This window comes from Vanessa cardui, chromosome 17 (assembly GCF_905220365.1).
Source record: "Vanessa cardui chromosome 17, ilVanCard2.1, whole genome shotgun sequence".
In the NCBI taxonomy this organism is placed as follows: domain Eukaryota; kingdom Metazoa; phylum Arthropoda; class Insecta; order Lepidoptera; family Nymphalidae; genus Vanessa; species Vanessa cardui.
The window spans coordinates 4,017,600-4,036,156 of record NC_061139.1 but is presented as its reverse complement, the minus strand read 5'-3'; the positions used below and the strand labels follow the sequence as shown (position 1 = coordinate 4,036,156).

The window sequence follows — 18,557 nt, the reverse complement described above, 5'->3', positions numbered from 1 at the left end:
CTTTCTGTAGAAAATTATTTTTAATATATGTATTTTTTAATTAGTTTGGTGATTACATTTTCTTGTTGAAACTTCAACTTCTTTAAATAAAATCGAAAGAGTAATAATTAAACCACTGGCACGCAAATAGAGAACACTTTTATAATTTAGTTTCCATTAACTTTACCACTTACGACTATGAATAAGAATTGAAGAATGTAATAAGTTAAGTATAACTTAAAGCCCCTCAGAAATGTTCGAATAAAAATTATTTTTTGATCTTCTGAATACAATTACAAACTAATTACTCTATATAGGTACTTATAGTCAAACTTTAATAAATTCTCCTCTGTTATCTGTATGCCGTCACCACAAGAATTATTTATTGACTTTATTAGCAATACATAACTCTCCCACTGTGTGATAAACATATCGGCTGCTCGGTGAGTTATGTTTCATATCTTTCATAAAAGACTTTTACGTAATACTAGTCGACGCGACGACGCGGGCGTAGTGCCACCGATCGGCCCCGCCACTCACCTCCCACTTTACACTCATTGCATCGCGAGTCGCGACAGCGATTGAAACGTCCGATGACATAAAGTTTAATGTGCGTAAGACGATTTTAGTTTTTTAATAAATATTTACTAACACAAAATGTCAGAGAAACGATATATTTTGGGAATGGATATTGGCACTACTTCTGTCAAAGTATGTGTCTACGATCCCGATACTAGTGAATTAGTGGCTAAACAGAATAAGGATACTGCCGCAAACATTCCCAGTGATCAAGGAATTGAAGGCAATAAGCAGGATGTTCCAAAAATAGTATCTGCTGTACATTACTGCGTCTCACGATTACCTAGAGATGTTTTACGGCACGTTAAGAAGATTGGTGTTTGCGGTCAAATGCACGGTGTAGTTTTATGGAAAAATAGGTAATTTTCACTTAATATTAATACATTATTTCAAAGCAAATAATTGTAATAAAACGTAAAATGTTAATAAATATTTCATAAATTTATTTTTATTAACAGAGCTTGGGAAAAAGTAGAAAAAGACGGTGTTGTTATACGTTTCGAAGGAGTCAGAGAACAGATGTCAGCATTATATACTTGGCAAGATACAAGATGCAAACCGGAGTTTTTGGAAACTTTACCGAAACCGGATTCACATTTGAAATGTTACTCTGGTTATGGCTGTGCAACCTTATTATGGATGCTGAAAAATAAACCAGAAAAATTAAAGAATTTCACTTGTTCAGCAACTGTACAAGATTTTGTTGTGGCTATGCTCTGCAATCTAGATTATCCAATAACATCGGATCAAAATGCAGCTAGCTGGGGCTACTTTAACACTGAGAAAAATGAGTGGAACTTAGATATATTAAAATCGATAGATTTTCCTATCAATCTTTTGCCAAAAGTTATTAAAAGTGGGGCAATAGCAGGAACACTATGTACATCATGGAATGGAATTCCAGAGGGCACTCCAGTAGGTGCAGCTATGGGAGATCTTCAATGTTCTATTATTGCCACACTGGAAAATAAACAAGATGCTGTGTTGAACATATCTACCTCGGCTCAACTTGCCATTGTTGTTGATAAGATTAATGATTTAGGATGCAAAACAATTGAACATTTGCCATATTTTAACAACACTTACTTAGTTGTAGCTGCATCATTGAATGGAGGGAATGTTTTAGCTACATTTGTAAAAATGCTTCAACAGTGGATGATTGAATTTGGATTTCCAATTCCTCAATCTAAATTATGGGAAAAGCTTATAGCTCTTGGCTTAGATGCGCCAGAAGGAACAAACATGAAGATAAGTCCACTGTTATTGGGTGAAAGACATGCACCTACAGCAAAAGCGTCTGTGGAAAATATTGACCTATCCAATATACAATTGGGTCATGTGTTCAGATCTTTGTGTGATAGTTTAATTGATAATTTACATTATATGATGCCAAAAGAAATTTTGCTCAATGCAAATATTAAAAGAATAGTAGGAAATGGTTCTGGATTATCAAGGAATGCTGTACTACAGAGGGCTGTGGAGCATTATTACAAGTTGCCTTTAGAATTCACATCAGGAGGAGATGCAGCAAAAGGTGCCGCCATTGCAGTTTTAAATGCTGCATAGTCACAATCACTAACATAATTATTTTCACATTAGACATTCAGGGCAAGATTCAAGGCAACCGAGGCAGCTGCCCTAGAGCCTCAATGGGAGAAGAGCCACCACATTTAACAATTGATATTTACATAATTCTGACAAATAAACAATTTCAATGTAATATATGTGTAAGATATAAGTTAAGTTACAGATACAAAGAGTTGGTAAGTTATTACTTATGGACAGAGAGAATAACACTCACTTTATTTGAAAAATTATACTTAGGGCTTACTATTATATTAATTAACTTTGCTAGAAATTTCAATACACACAGTATAATAATAAATTTGATTTTCTCACAAACACAAGTATCTGGGTATAAACATTGTTTCAAAGAAAACAATTGATTTATTATTTCTTCTTTTATTATTAATTTTTTTTTCTATGCATATTTCAGCCAAAATCTTGTATTACCATATGGGCTACATAATTAAGAATTATTATTTAAATACAATATTTTCTATAAAAAAATATACATTGTTATTTATTTAACCCCATATTATTTACTGTTAGAATTCGAAAAAGTTATAGAAAATAAAACCGCCACAAAATTTCATTCCCCTTCATTGGGACTTATTATAACTTTGCAGTGGCAAATCCAATGCAGCTTAAATGTGAATTACCTTTGAATATAAACATAATGTGAATTAACGTAGTAATATGATGTGTATGTAGCATTACTGTAGCTTTCTAGAATATGGACTTGGAATATGAACACTTTGCCCTGTTATATTTTCGTCCTAAGCAATGAACTGACAATAGTTATTTGATATTTAATATTTTACTATTATGCATATAAGTTGTAAATATAATATAAAATAATAAAGATAACATGTAATAAATAACCAAACATGACATCGAAAAACTATTTTATTATTTGGAGGTTAAGTTTGAGAAAATAAATATACTTACTGTGTTGATTTTTTTTTTAACTAATATAGCTGACTATTTAACAGTTTAGTTTAAATTTTTATAATATTTTTTAAAAATGTAGATTTATAACTTTATCAAAAAAACACTTTATATCCAGTTTAATTTGTCATATGACAATAGTAGCCAAGAATATTTAATTCACTATATAAAATATCTTATTTACGTAAATATTTATTTGTACTTCTTTCGTTATAAATCACTTTTGCCTTTTATTTAAAACTGAAAGATCTAAATAGGCATGTTTCATGGCATATTTATAGCCTTGACTTTGACATTTGAAATTCTTTTTTTTTTAATTTATGTAGTGTGCACGCCTGAAATCTGAATTGTGTCGAACTGGTTTGAAATTATTGAAATAAAAATAAAAAATATTAGTTTTGTTTTTGTAGCACGTATTGTACAGAATTCCTTTAAATTGTCTTTTTTTTCATAGTGAAACTAAGTCTTATAATAAAGACTCAAGAAAAAAACTATGTTTTCTAATTGACCCATACTTATGGGATGCAATATGATGATCAATCGATTCTCAAATAATCGATTTCTAATTGACAGTTTTAGACCTAACGTCAATTGTCAACCAAGACAAGCCTTAAGTGTACACATAACCCAAACGTAACGAAATTAGGTTTTGGTGTTACTGTTTATTATATTGCAGCACACATTATTAATACTTGTCTTTTGTGTAGCGTTTTGACAATCCAGAGTTCAATTATTTAAGAAGATGGCAATTTGCATATAATGATAAATTACTCTGTAACTCCTCTTCCATTTCAAATTTAAGTTTCAACTGAAGTTGAATCGAGGGCAAAATGGAAAATAACAAAAAGGCTGATGATGTGGATATTCCGACAGCCGATGGAAATCTATTAGAACAACCAAGACTTAAGACTACTCCAACCCGAAATCCTCTCATGAAAGTACGTACTTATGTGTTGGCACTTCGACCGTGGTCACTCAGTGGAAGCTTACTGCCGACTCTATTAGGAGCGGCACTAGCATATCGTCTTCCCGGAGAAAATGGATTTAGTTGGGTTACATTACTGCTCACCCTGTGCACTATCATTCCAGTACATGGGGCTGGGAATGTTGTTAATACTTATTTTGATTTTGTCAAAGGAATAGATAATCGTAAGTCGGATGATAGAACTTTAGTTGATCATATTTTAAGTATAGATGAAGTTGTATCTCTAGGAGCTATACTATACATGGCTGGATGTGCATTTTTTGTGTTATTGGTTATAATGTCGCCTGCTAGAATGGAACATTTAGCCTTGGTATACTTTGGAGGCTTATCATCATCATTTTTGTATACCGGAGGTATTGGCTTAAAGTATATTGCTCTAGGTGACATAATAGTTCTAGTTATATTTGGGCCTGTGTCTGTTGTATTTGCTTTTCTAGCTCAGACAGGAAGAGTTGACTGGCCTATTTTCTACTATGCAATACCATTGGCTTTAAACACAGAAGCTATCTTACATAGTAATAATACAAGAGATCTTGAAGCTGACAGTAAAGCTGAAATTGTAACTCTAGCAATTCTTATTGGAAGAACTGCATCTCATTTGCTATATGCATTTTTACTTTTTACTCCATATATCATGTTTGTAGTTGCCTCAGTTCGCTGCTCTCTGTGGTTTTTATTACCAATGCTCACTTTACCTCGAGCATTTGAAATTGAAAGAAGATTCAGATGTCCTGAAACCATGCAGTATGTTCCCAGACAAACTGCCAGGTTGAATTTCTATTTTGGAATGTTATACATGATATCCTGTTTGTTTGCTAATAAGCTACCATTCCTTTTGAGATAATATACATTTAAAAAAAAAGGTTATTGGTAGTAATATTTTTAATGGAATGTACTTACTGATTTTGTATAGCATCATAAAATTGCAGTTTTAACTTGTATTGAAGTTTTTTAAAATTTCGTTTATATTATATTACTTAATAAGTTATCAAATTTATTGTATTCTTTACAAATGCATGATATAGTTACATATTTTATGTTTTGGATAAAAGGCATTCTATGCCATACTTGTTTTATAAAAACCTATAAGTTGTTAAAATATTATATCTGACTGATTCAATGATGGCAGTTAATTTATTTTTAATTTATATTTTTCAATTGAAATATTTTTTGTGCTTTTGCTACATATTGTAAAAAATGTCTTGAATGGATTAAAAAAACATAAAAAAGTTATAGACATATCACAATGAAAATGTTTTCTAGAACAAGAACAGTAGCATAGCAGGATGTTGTATTCAAAAATATACAGTAAAACAAGATAAAGGTTATTGATAACTTATCTTAGATTTACATATATGTATACAAATGTAAAGCAGTCTGTCTGCCTTTGAATGTGTATTACTTTTTAGTGTGTTCTAACATCTATTAGTGAACTATTATGAAATCTCATTATGCTAGCTACCTCATTAATTGGTAGTGTCTGACTGAAAGTTGATTACTTTATTGATTGGCAAAGACCATAGCTGAAGCTGATTTATCTGCAGTGCCACAACCTTTGGCCTGAGCCAGAGATTTAATTAATCTAAAAAATTCAACATTGGCTATAAGTGAATAAAAATGTTCTTTGTAATTAATAGTGACTGTACAATAATAATAACACTTAAATCAGAATGTTGCTTAGAATATCAAAAAAATATCCTCCATGGGACCCTTGTCCCCTAGGCAATAGAAGTTTCGGTCGGACACTATAAAATCGCAATAGAATAGATTTTTTGTTGATGTTATTTTATTTCATATTAATGATTTTCATAGTATAATATGTAATCACATTTATCTAAAAGTGGCTGTCACATATTATAGCATGTGCTTGTTAAATGAAAATTGTTACTATCTGTATTGACAATAAATAAATTATTAACATGAAATTTTAATATTGTAAATTAAATAAAAAAAATATTGATAACATTTGTTTTATTACATTGAATTTATTTTTTGAGACTGTTATAAATATATCTAGATATATTTTGATAATAGTAGAAGTTAAAGTAAGGCGGGACTGTTGAACTGAATAGTATAAAACAAAATGAATGTTTAATGTATTTTATTGACATTAACATCAAGTTTAATACAATCTTCATTATGTATAAGATAAATACAAGAGTCAAATTATAATACAATGAGACCATGAAATTTTAAAGAAGTATAATTTAGGAATGCCTGATCTATATTACTAAATAGATAAACTTGGCAGTGACTGGATAAAAATTTCTATAACTTTTATAATAATAGATAAAACTAATCTATGAGCATTCGGAGTTGCTTTCAGATATTTTGACATTAACATATTTTTATGTTTGCTCTTTACCGTAAAAGGTACTTACATTATTATTTTTTGTTGCTGTTATAGAAATACAATGAATATTGATTTCTATTATCTAAGAGTTCTATAGTGATAATATTTTATTGATAACTATTATAAAAGGAACAAATCACATTGACAATGAGAAATGATATAAAAATGAAATAGCTAATCATACACTAAATTAAATCACTATGTGCAATTAGTTACTAAATCCATAAAATAATTTAATTAATTTCACTTTGCACGAAAATAAAGTCTTTAACATTCCATATAGTATCTACTTGTGATATATAATTATTATTTAATTACATTTATACCATTAGTTCCACTAATGAACATAAATAAAGTGAGAAATACAAATATTTTTTTATAAAACGATTTTAAAGAAAAGCTTTTAACATAATATGTATGTTTTTAATACACATTTCACATATAATTTTGTAAGGCAGCCTTGACTTGGTAATTTTTAAATTTCAAATGATTATCATTGTTAATGGTATACATTTAGGCCTCTCTTTTAAATTTAAGGTAACAAATTATTTGTTTTTGCTAAAAAAATTTGAAAATTTTGAAGTTTTTATTAAAAAGAAATGCTAATTTGCAAAACAATTAAAAATATCAATAACTGTACAAGTATATTTAATTTATCCCATAAATCATGGCAAAAATTTAATTTTAATTATTCAATACATTTACTAGACGAAAATGAACCATTGATTTATTTCAAGGTTAAAATTTTTAGATATAATATCTTACATAGTAATTGAATGAACAATTTAGAATTAGTTCATGTACTAAATATCTCATTCTAGTCACATGCTAATCTCTCATGCATTCAAGTGAACAATAGTCCGCGAATCGCTGGATAATCCAGCATTAGTCTTTATATATGTTATATATTATATACATCAGACTTAGTTGTAGTTACACAATTATGATGTTGATGTTTTCTTTTCGCGTTGCCATTGAATTATTCTTTCTTTTAATTCCGTCGCTATAAAAAAAAAACAAATGTTTGATTAAATTAAATACATTCAATTACAGTATATTCTAGGAAATATCGTTATTATTTTCTTTTTACTTATAATATCAAAACATTCACCTGGACGCAATTGATCCTCTGTGAGAGGTTGTCTGTTGAAAGGATCTGTAGCGCTGTTTAACAGGTGTCGCAGTATTACTGATCGATCCATAACCTGGAATTATATAATATGAAATATAATGTTGCTTGACAAAACACTTAGAAATATTTATTTATTAATTCATTGTTTTCTAGGAGATGAAATTATAGGAAGGATTCAAATCACTTTTTGTTAAAATTGTTTCAAATATTGTTATAACCTATTTAATATAAAAATGAAATATGTATACTCAATATTTTTATCAATGCAGGATATATTATTTTTTATTTGTCAACATAACTCTATGTAGTTCAAATATTCTATAGTAATAATGTTATAAGGATTAATGGAAGATAAAATAACATGATATGCAGTCATAAGTACCTTTCCTGATGGCAAGAATACGGGGTCAGTCATCAGTGTATCCATAAGTGGATCTCGGAACTCCTCTGGGGCATCCGCAAATTCGTCACTCTTTTGCTGATTTGATACTAAAACATTGCACTCATTGTATTGAAATGTATTAAATACGTGTTATTATCAACATGGAATAATTGAGTCAAAGTAATGTTGATCACTATTTATTATATATTATTTATTTTTATTAAAAAATAAAGAAACTCACCAGCAATCTGGTATGCGTTGTCTGCAAGTGTTTTGAATCGTTCTATTTCAGAGGGAGTCTTGATGCACGACTTTGCTAGTCGCAATGCCGCTTCCTCGAATAGCTCCTTACGGAATGATCGCTGAAATTGAAAAATGAATAATGATTTTTATTTCATAGCTCAAGCATAAGTTGAGCATCGCTTCGCTATAACGGTATGCAGCTATAGTAAGACACAAATTAGATGTAGCATCGGAAAATGCAATGGAATGAAAATAAAACCGATAACTGCCGATTTACACGACCAATAGAAATAGCTCCCTATCGCGCCATTCGACGCTATTCGTCGCTATAGATTCACGCGTCAGAGAAAACAAGTGCATGTAAATCCACGCGTCAAATTGACGAATATATTCGGTCATATGATATTACAAGTTATTACGTTTGTGCAAAGATCATATTCGCATGAGAAATAAATATTGATAATTTGGGATAGCGTACTTAATTCGGATGTGATCGGTTTTACGAATTTTGCCGATGCGACATCTAAGTTGTGTCGTACTATATATATGTAACAATTAAAAATTGGATAAGCTTTATATTAAATATTTCTCGTAAAATTCTTATATATATATAAATAAGCAAAATTTTTATTATGAATATGTCAGGTGAGGGGTGATCTTATAATATATGTAGACGATCGGGCAACCTGATATGAATTGGTCACCACCGCCTATAGATATTAGTATTAACTATTCCATACTTCATACAATAATACCAAGGATTGCTGACAAAATTAACGAAGTAAATTTTAAAAAATTAAATTTCAATAATTTAATGTATAGAATAGACAAATGACGGAAACAATAAAATAGTAAAATTTAAATATATATAAATATTCACCTCGTCAGCGGCGAGCGCAGCGTGGAACTGTGGCGCATCGAGATGAAGGTAGATATCCACAAGCTGACTCAGAAGCCGCCTTGGCTCCCAGCCGTACATCTCTGGCCGACGCACCTACACATTTATATTTGTAAAACACACATGTCATGTCATTTTTAACATCTACTAACCTTTCGTATGTTAAATGACATTAGCCCACCTTGTGTTACCTGTTATACCGGGAGCCGGTATGGTCAACAGACAGCCCAATTTTGAGACAGACTTTTATTGTAACTAGATTTTCTCCGTATTTAGTACGAATCAAGTCAATTCAAGTTATGAATCTTATTGTAAATTGAATAATCTTTATTCACTTTCAACCATTTCTATATAAATACTCAATCATAGCTAATATATGAACTTTCAACAAAAGGTACTTCAGAGCGAATAACAGAACACACTTAGCCATACCGGCTCCCGGTATGTCAACAGTTGCGGCCAAAATGTGTTTATACCGGGAGCCGGTGTTTCAACAAACAAGAGGCTAATAGCTCGATCGTTTATAGCTTCTATTAAAGCTGTCATCGAAGGCTCACCTTGAGGTTGTTGCACTTGGGGCCGCAGAGCTGCTGGAGGTTGAAGTTGAGCATAGAGGCGAGGCGGTCGACGAGCTCGGCGCGCAGGAACGGCTCCTTGATCTCCACGGTGAGGTACTGCAGCATGTCGACGGTCTCGCGCGCCAGCGTGAGGTAGGAGCGGCACTGGCGCTCGTCCTGCGCCAGCGCGCGCGCGCGGGCCTCGCCCGAGCCACGCGCCTCCGCCTCTTGCGCCTCGTGGATGCGTTTCAGGTACTGGGGACGATGTGTAACACGCCTTATTAATTTCCACAATTTTAGATTTTTCTGAAACTGATTACTTTGTCATCGTAAAATAAATACGTGATTTATTATATATAATTTATTAAACATACCGTAAGACATTCGTCGAGGAGGAATGTCGTGTCATTCATGAGCATGTTGATAAATTTCACAAACTGTCGACCCGATCGAGATTCTTTGACAATAGCCTGTAAGGAGGAGACGTATTTAGGTAGAATTAACCGCAGTACTTTAAGAGTAAAATTATATAGAAAATCGGTATTTTGAGAGCTTCTTACCTGTTTATGAATCGGTCTTTCCCACATACTCTTGAGTATTATGCTAATATGGAATCTTATCGTAAATTTGTCATAGAACTCCGTACTCTGACCGGTCGTCTCGATGTCCGTGTAGAACTTCATCAGAGCGCTCGGCAAGGCGGTTTGGGACATCGGATGATCCATGAACTTCTCATAAACGGCATCGTTTTTGAGCTTTATCGGGAGCGAGAGATTGATAACGAACAACACTTCAACGATTTTGGCGACGAGATACGGGTTCTTGATGAGATGAGAGTTACAAATGGCGGTCAGCAGCCATGTAATTATCGGATCCTCTATGTAGTAGGCGACTATCTGCGGGACGTATCTGAAAGTGCGGCACAGAGCGGTTAGAGGGGGCGGGGCGGGGCGGGGCGCGGCGGGGGGCGCGGGGGCGGGGGACACTCACTGCACGGCGAAGAGCATGAACTCGGCGATGTCCTCGACGTACCACTCGGGCGTGGCGCGGAAGGCGAGCGCGGCGGCGGAGGCGGGCTCGGCGGCGGCGGCGTGCAGCTGCCGCACGAGCAGCGCGCACACGGACGCGTAGAACTGCACGCCGCGCCGCATCAGCTCCGGGTCCAGCAGCGCCGTCTCCGCGCACTGCTTCGACCTGCGACGACATTTATAAAGGAAACTGAACTTTTTTCTTCATACGAAAATATTATATAATATTTTTAGAACCAGAAGTAGGAAGTAGGTTAACCTCTAAAACGATTATCTTTAATTTATAATGACAATCAATCTACCACAAAAGAAAAAACATTTAGTCTACAACACAAATAACCATCAATAATCACATTACACCGTAATAATTATAATGCAATTATGCGACGACATGTCACCATTGATAAAGGAAACTGAACTTTTTTCTTCATACTGTTATAACCCTACACTGTTACCCATTTTGCTGACCGAAACTACCGAATCATCACCTTTTCCCCCAGAACATTCAGTAGCTCGCTCCTCAGAGTCAGTCCTACTCCAACCTCCGATTCCGACGGTCGCGTTTAATAATTAATATTGTTATTATTCTATTTCAAGGACTCACCCCTCAACCCTTAGTATTTCGAAGTTTAGTTTTGTGAACATTTTTTTTTTAAAAAAAGCTTCAAGTCCGTACTGTATAACAATACGAAAATATTATATAATATTTTTAGAACCAGAAGTAGGAAGTAGGTTAACCTCTAAAACAATTATCTTTAATTTATAATGACAATCAATCTACCACAAAAGAAAAACATTTAGTCTACAACACAAATAACCATCAATAATCACATTACACCGTAATAATTATAATTGCAATTCTCAATGTGTCAACTGCGAATCTCCCGCCTTTTTTTTTTTAAATAGGGAAGTTGTATGACTTGACGCTGATGTTGCTTGTTTATTCCAACAATATATATTAGTATAGTTCTTTGGATTGTCCTTGACATTTTTCTTTTCATGCTTTTATGCCAGCAAGCTAGTGAATTGCAACATTATAGAGCCTTTCGTGTGGTCATGTGTACCTGTGTAGACGTTTAATCTGTCGCCGCCAGCGTCGCAGCAGCTCTCGGTTACGCAACGCGGAGTAGCTGTTGCGCCACTGCGGCTCGGCCGCAATCAGCTCCTCGATCACTTTCTGCAGGTCACGAAACGCCCTGCGAATGGAGTTAGAATTTTAGAGAGTTATACCAAATTGTACTTTTATAAATGATAAGTTTGTTTTACACGGCAATACCTTATGCGTCGCTGATGAGTATGCAGGGCAGGAATGAGCGCCACGTGGTGCATGTGCAAAGTCAGAAACCAACACACTGTCTGGAATTTTGCCTCTGGCCACGTGTGGCTGGGGTCATTATCTAAAGAAAATTCGAAATACAACTTTTAAAATGCTTTAATTAATTTGGATAGGGATGATAGAAAAGCAGCAAACACTCACTGAGCGTGTCCAGCCAGTCCTGAGCCTCTTGCGCGGTGAAGTAGAGTCGCGTCTCGTCGCGCACGTTTATCCACGTGCCCGGCTGGAACGTGTACAGCGGGTACACTCGCTCCAGTTTGATGCGCACCGACAACAGTTGCAATACCGAGCACACGTTCAACATGAACCCGTCGCCTGGGAGAAATAATCTATATTTAATGTGGTTCAATTACTCAGTAGCGTAAACCAAATCAATCAGCAAGGATATTCTCGAGAAGGATAAGTATCAGGTATGTATCATGACGCTAGACTTTAAAATCTGACCACATGTTTCAATGTAGCTTATATACATGCCGAGTTCAAATAATTCGGAAGGATAATTGTGACAACGAAGATTTGCAACACAACAACATTAATTTTTATTTTTATTCTTTCCAAAGCCAACCAATCACCCATCAACGGACAGACGACAAAACTATCTTTGAGGCACAATGGGGACTCAAAACCCTCTCGCTACTTCAAATATATATGATTTTTGCAGTGCCATTCTGAGACAAAAAATAAAACGTGTTAAAAAGTATTTTTGTATTATTTCATTTAAAACAAAAACATGCGATTGTTTGTAACTATAAGATTCTTTTAAAATTGTTGTTTATTACGCTAGACTGATCTTGGAAAGTATATAAATTGGATAGATGCCAATAGAAATCATTAAGTCGACGAGGTGAGCGACATTTGAACGTAATATCTATTTTAAATAGTTATTAAAGGTACTTCTAAAGAGATGAACATTGCAGCATTGTTGATTAATTGCATTTGATAGGTTTAATTACTGTTGTAATCTACATTCAAAATAATTTAAAAATCTATAACCGTAGCACCTTAAAATGACAAGTAAAGACTTATTAGATGTTTACTAAATATATTATAATTTAATACGATTATCTAAGTAATAATACTTAGATTTGTCTATAAAGACAATTTTCAAATAATAAGTCAGTGAAATAACACGCGCAGCCAAATACTTTAATAGAATATGCAATTCAAACGAACGACCTCGGCTTCTCATTAATCGTAATTAATTTGCGATGCTTTAATGTGCAGCTTTTCTGTGATATTTATTACCTAACCATTAAAAAAAAATACATAGTTTTGATTACAACAATTTCGTCTTCCACTAGTATTTTTCTTTTCTATCAGATACTAAAGAGATTATGTTCTGGACGAATATTTTCCACGATTGTGATGAATATAAAAAATATGTGAGTACATCACAGCGAAAATATAATTATTTTTATAAAGCTAGACCGAAAATACATACGGACGCGAACGAACAATGAGTTTTTAATACGTACCTAGTTGTATTTGTGAATATATGTGATGTATGATATACAAGTCAATGGCCTTATTGATTCATCCACAACGTATATAAAATAAGCACTTACTACGCCTTATTAATAATTAAACGTCGTAAATTGCCAATGTATTTTTAACTGTTAACTAAGAATAACGAAACAAATAAACAATATTATTAATATTGATTTAAGCTTTAAGAACCTTATTACATTTATGAGACCTTATTTAGGAACCTATTAAGGTTTTTTTTTATTAAAAATATTAATTATTCCTAATTTATGGCGATACTTATAAACAGGCAACAATTCACAGTACATGTCAATAAAAAAAAACTCACAGTTCATCAAAACGTAAAGTTACATTTTATTAAAGATATAACTTTACATTTTGCAGAACGTAAAGTTCCCAATCACAATTATATGACGTATCAAGTCTTTGTCTTTAGTTTTATATGACGTATCAAGTCTTTTGTCTTTAGTATTTTATGTAGCCGACTGTACTCTAATGTAATTCCTGCCAAAAAATGATGAAACCTTTAAATTGTATATAAAGTTTTGGCAAACTGAATTGCCCACTTTGTATGAGTGATTTTCACCTTAGGCTAACTATATAACAGTTACATTTATAAAAAGGCAAACGCAAAAGTGAATTGTAATAGTATAGTACAGCTATAAATATAATAAGTATCAGCTTTATAATTATTCTTTTTATCTTTTTTGTAAGTCTGTTTTATTTCTGAGTTTTCTGTCTAAAAAAATGGTGTGATTGTGAAACGTGATTAATTTAATTATTTTGTTTTTTTTTCGTGTCTCATGATATACAGTAGCGTTAAAGGGCATAATTTTTAATTTATTAAAGCTTTTTTAGAAAAAACCAATTCTTTTATTCAACTGTTTCATTAAAAACTATAGATATTGATAAGAAAAGTGCTTGACGATAAAAATTTGAAATGAGATGGTGCATAGGATCGCATTAATCTTCACTAAAGATTGCGAAATATGTATTCAATCAGTTTTTAAGAAAAACATCGAGAGAAACTGTGGAGGTTGATACTGTGCCTCATAGTACCCGCACAAGAGCAGCGTAACTTATCCTAAGCACAAAGATGTAAATCCAATAAAGTTGGCTCATAGAAGTCATAAATATTAAGTTATTACTGGTTCGTAAAGTAGATTCTACCGATAAGATGTGGCAAAAACAATAGTAGTTACATTTTTCTATTATTTTATTGAAAAGAGTATGTCAATGTCAATATCCATTAGATTTCTATATATCCTGTTTATAAACCAACAAATTTAAATTAAGTTCAAGTAGCGCATGCTGATATGAGATCTAGGGAACTTACCAGCAAGTGATCGTTCATCGGTCTGCAACTGGGCTCTTCTTTCATTTCTCTGTAGTAGCGTCGCAAAGTATTTCAGGAAAGGCTCCCTTGCTTCCGGGCACAGAAGAATGTTGTGACAGATGCTGTGCAGCGTATTCCGACTAGCTTCCACTTCCCTTTGCAAGGCGAACGCCAGGCTCTGATCGGTGCCCGTCGCAAACATGCGCTCCGCAAACCGAGGGTTTTCCTCCGCGAACAGGGATATCTGTTACAATAAAATGTGTATGACCTAGGCTAATCGAAGTGAAATGTTACATTAATAATTACAAAACCGGGTTACTATAATATTATCGATACTGAGGTCAAAACTCAGTCATTGAATTAAACATTAAATGTTATTCCCGGCTTGAATTATGCATTAAGTTTTAAGAAAGATAGATACCTATACATTAGTTTATTTACGTGAAATAAGAAATTCCAGGCTAGACACTCACGGCAAAGAACGGTCCCAGGAAGCTGACCCTGGCGATCTCTCGGCCGGGCGCGGTGGTGAGCGGCGCGGGACACAGGCTGGGCAGGCGCGCCACCAGCGCGCACACGGGGCGCGCGGCGTGGCGCGGGCCGGCGCGCAGCTCGCACAGCGACCGCAGCGCCCGCAGCGCCGCGCCGTGCCCGCGCCCCACCAGCGGTGACACGCAGCGCCGCATCTCCTCGCGGATGCCCATCAGCAGTGGAATGAATACCTGTGCGATGCGACATCCTCTTATGAGACTTTATCCTGAACACGTATAATTTGAATTTTGGTATATCGAAAGCTTCACTCACTTCCTCGAAGGCTTCTCGTTCCGGGTATGTCGCGAGCAGCACCTCGGGTATGAGGCCTATGGGCGTATTACCGATTAATATGTAAGGGAGGAGAGGAGATTTTCGACCCTTTTCCAGTTCGAACCTCCCCCTTAGTACTGACACTAAATTGTTCACGAGTAAAGTTCTTATACTTTGTAGTAGATCACTGAGAGGCGGTTCTGAACTTTTTTTGGGGTGCTCCCTCTCATACAAATTTATATTCGAGTAGAATTTTAAAATGTAGCTGACGGCTAAGCTCTGTTGAGGGATAGTTTTCGGAATAGGCAGTGATGGTGTTGGGCAGTCTGTTTTTTCTGAATCATTTTCGGATCCCAGGTGTCCAGTCGTGAGTATATCATCTCCACAATCTTCGCTGAGTCTTTTAGTTGTTTCAGTGACTGCAATAAGCCTCTGATTTAAGGGATCTGATCCGTCTATTATTTGGGAAATAACATCCATTACAGCTTCGGATGCTAATTCTTCTAAACTTATTTTTGGATTGTCCAACAACGATGCTGCCACTGTTGGTACAAAAATACCACCTGTAAGAGACATATTTGTTAGACTATTACCATAATTACTAAATTTAAATAAAAAATAGAACCTTACCTGCACTATCATCTGACCAGGAAACTTGTAATATTTTGGCCACAATATTTCTAAGTTGTTCTTCTGTAAGTTCTGTACAACTAACTGTCCGAGATCTTTGTAATTTATGAGTGGGAGATTGTGTTGGATCATCTTCAACCTAAAATTCATATCTTAATCTTGTATTTGAAAAATACCTAAAATCATTTGTTTTGATCTATATTTATCTGACCAAATTTATTTTCCTTTTAAAATATAATGTTATTTATGGACAAAAGAATAATTTTCTAACATAGTATTCTAATTAATTTGTTCTAAAGTTCATTTTACAATAAAATTTAGAGCAAACTAATTATACATTATTAACATAAATTATCCAATTTGCTTTGTTTGAAGTTAAAATAATGTAGATTTTTTATATTTTTATACACTTCTCTTATTATTTCTCTTTTTCTGGATACAAACAAGGAAGACAATGTAGGAGATACCTCAAAAGAATAAAAGTATAATATATAAGTAGTATGAAATTCAACCACTTACATACAAATTCATAATTATATAACAAAACAATATCAAAGTAGAAACATGAAAGGCTTATATAAACATAATAATCAAATACAGCCAATTAATTGAATTTAATGATAATAAAATGAAGAATAAAATTATATTTCTTGCACTTTTCACAAAATTTAGCAGCTAAATGACAATGACTAAGGACAAAGCAAATATGAGGCAATTAACAATAAAATTATGTTTATGTAATCAATATTTTTACCTCCATTGGTTCTTGCGGTTGTTCTGACTGAGAATTCCTCTCTGAAACGTCGTCAACTTCCATTGATAGAGAGCGCCGTGAGCAACTAGGTGATGATGTACTTGTTCTTGGTCTAACTGGTGGTGGCTCTACAAACTGTGCAGGTGAAATAGACCGAGATGTACTGTCTTCTCTTGTGGATGCACCTTCTGAGCCACTTACTGTGGATTGGGGTAAAACTCTAACAGAACCACAACTCAGTAATGTGTCCTCACCCATAGAATCAAAACTATTATATTGCCTAGTTTGGGATAGATCTGTCATTTTTGTATCTGGCATTTCATCCATCAAGTTGTTGTCTGTTTTTTCTGTGACTATTAAACCATCAGCTGAAATTTTTCCTTGATCTGCCACCTCATTTTTCGTTTCAGAAAAATTTTGTTCTTTGTTTGTGCTTTCTGAAATTTCATTGGAACTGCGGGGTGTTTGTGTAGGAGCTGGCGACAATCTGGGAGTGGACACTGGACTTAGAATATCGTTTGGTACTGAAGCACCAGGAGTTACTGGGGGGCTTGTGGGGGCTGGAGACGATCCAGTACCTCCAAGAGCTGCTAGTCGCACCAATCTACGTCTTCGTATCTGCAATAAATTTAAATTGATCTTGGAGAACAGAGCACGTGTAAAATTTACACTCACACTACACTAACACAACGACACAAACGCTTTGTTTTGTTACGAAATTAGATTGGCCATACGCACTACGCCAAGGGCCGTTTACAAAATACGACTCACCTCTTCTTGACTGAGTTCACTCATGATGGAAAACTATTTTTCAATTATTGAAATCAATTATTGATGTAACTATCCCTATGAATTTAATTTTTGAGATATTTAATTAGACAGAACAACGAAGCAAGCCACAACGTCAAGCAGTCAGTCACCTATAGCTTTGCCATACAATGTACTCTGTGAGCTCAGCTGAGACGATTGGCTATTTGACGTTTATACTTGTGAATAGATGACGAGAAAGTATTGAAAATACACGCGTCATCCTCACGAAGCCTAAACAAATTACCTTGTTTAATCTGTTAACTTGTACGCACAGTGTACTTATAAAATTTTGTGTCATCTTTAAATCCCTTTGATCATTGATTTACTTGAACATTACATTAGTCAACTACTTTTTACTTGCATTGTGAATATATACATTTTTTAATGAATATTATTTATATTATTATCAAAAATAAACAGAAAAAGTAATTATGAAAATTAACTGTCAAAAAATACATGTTTAATTTTTAACAATATATAACTCATCAACTCATAATAATCACAATTTATTCAGTTATATTGTTAACAATTTTTGCTAATTCTATTTAAAAGACAAATTATTTTGAGACAGTAGATAGAGGAGATGTCGTTACTGTTATGGGTAATTGGGTATATAATAATGAATGCACGAATTGAACGCAAATTACATTTCTAAAAATTTAATCTTAAAAAAGCATATTTAATGAAAAAATGGTAAAGTTTACATTAAAATACAATTTATACAAACCAACTTATTTCTGATAAAAATATAAAAC

General features: G+C 33.8%; 3 protein-coding genes across 3 annotated transcripts; 2 read left to right on the top strand and 1 right to left on the bottom strand.

Annotated features, from left to right (window-relative positions):
• The first annotated feature begins 51 nt into the window (after positions 1-51).
• LOC124536804 (sedoheptulokinase-like) lies at positions 52-2,630 on the top strand. The gene is made up of 2 exons (XM_047113408.1): positions 52-917; positions 1,017-2,630. The coding sequence occupies exons 1-2, from the start codon at positions 637-639 to the stop codon at positions 2,122-2,124; spliced, it is 1,389 nt and encodes a 462-aa protein (XP_046969364.1). The 5' UTR covers positions 52-636; the 3' UTR covers positions 2,125-2,630.
• A 986-nt stretch (positions 2,631-3,616) lies between these two features.
• LOC124537008 (ubiA prenyltransferase domain-containing protein 1 homolog) lies at positions 3,617-5,994 on the top strand. The gene has a single exon (XM_047113714.1). The coding sequence runs from the start codon at positions 3,900-3,902 to the stop codon at positions 4,896-4,898; it is 999 nt and encodes a 332-aa protein (XP_046969670.1). The 5' UTR covers positions 3,617-3,899; the 3' UTR covers positions 4,899-5,994.
• A 144-nt stretch (positions 5,995-6,138) lies between these two features.
• LOC124537007 (ubiquitin conjugation factor E4 B) lies at positions 6,139-18,006 on the bottom strand. Its single transcript, XM_047113713.1, has 18 exons — positions 17,764-18,006; positions 16,993-17,610; positions 16,239-16,377; positions 15,609-16,171; positions 15,278-15,526; positions 14,805-15,048; positions 12,125-12,298; positions 11,924-12,044; positions 11,712-11,843; positions 10,610-10,813; positions 10,180-10,528; positions 9,994-10,089; positions 9,620-9,874; positions 9,045-9,158; positions 8,163-8,283; positions 7,922-8,028; positions 7,519-7,612; positions 6,139-7,410 (listed from the first exon to the last, which is right to left on the bottom strand). Exons 1-18 carry the CDS (start codon positions 17,785-17,787, stop codon positions 7,349-7,351), a joined length of 3,666 nt encoding a protein of 1,221 aa, XP_046969669.1. The 5' UTR covers positions 17,788-18,006; the 3' UTR covers positions 6,139-7,348.
• Positions 18,007-18,557: the final 551 nt, after the last annotated feature.

Coding starts and splice junctions, on each gene's coding strand:
- LOC124536804 (XM_047113408.1), top strand. CDS start 637: ATGTCAGAGAAACGATATATTTTGGGAATGGATATTGGCACTACTTCT. Junction 918..1,016: donor GTAGTTTTATGGAAAAATAG/GTAATTTTCACT, acceptor TTTTATTAACAG/AGCTTGGGAAAAAGTAGAAA.
- LOC124537008 (XM_047113714.1), top strand. CDS start 3,900: ATGGAAAATAACAAAAAGGCTGATGATGTGGATATTCCGACAGCCGAT.
- LOC124537007 (XM_047113713.1), bottom strand. CDS start 17,787: ATGAGTGAACTCAGTCAAGAAGAG. Junction 10,090..10,179: donor AAAGACCGATTCATAAACAG/GTAAGAAGCTCT, acceptor TCCTCCTTACAG/GCTATTGTCAAAGAATCTCG. Junction 7,613..7,921: donor TATTCTTGCCATCAGGAAAG/GTACTTATGACT, acceptor ATATAATTCCAG/GTTATGGATCGATCAGTAAT.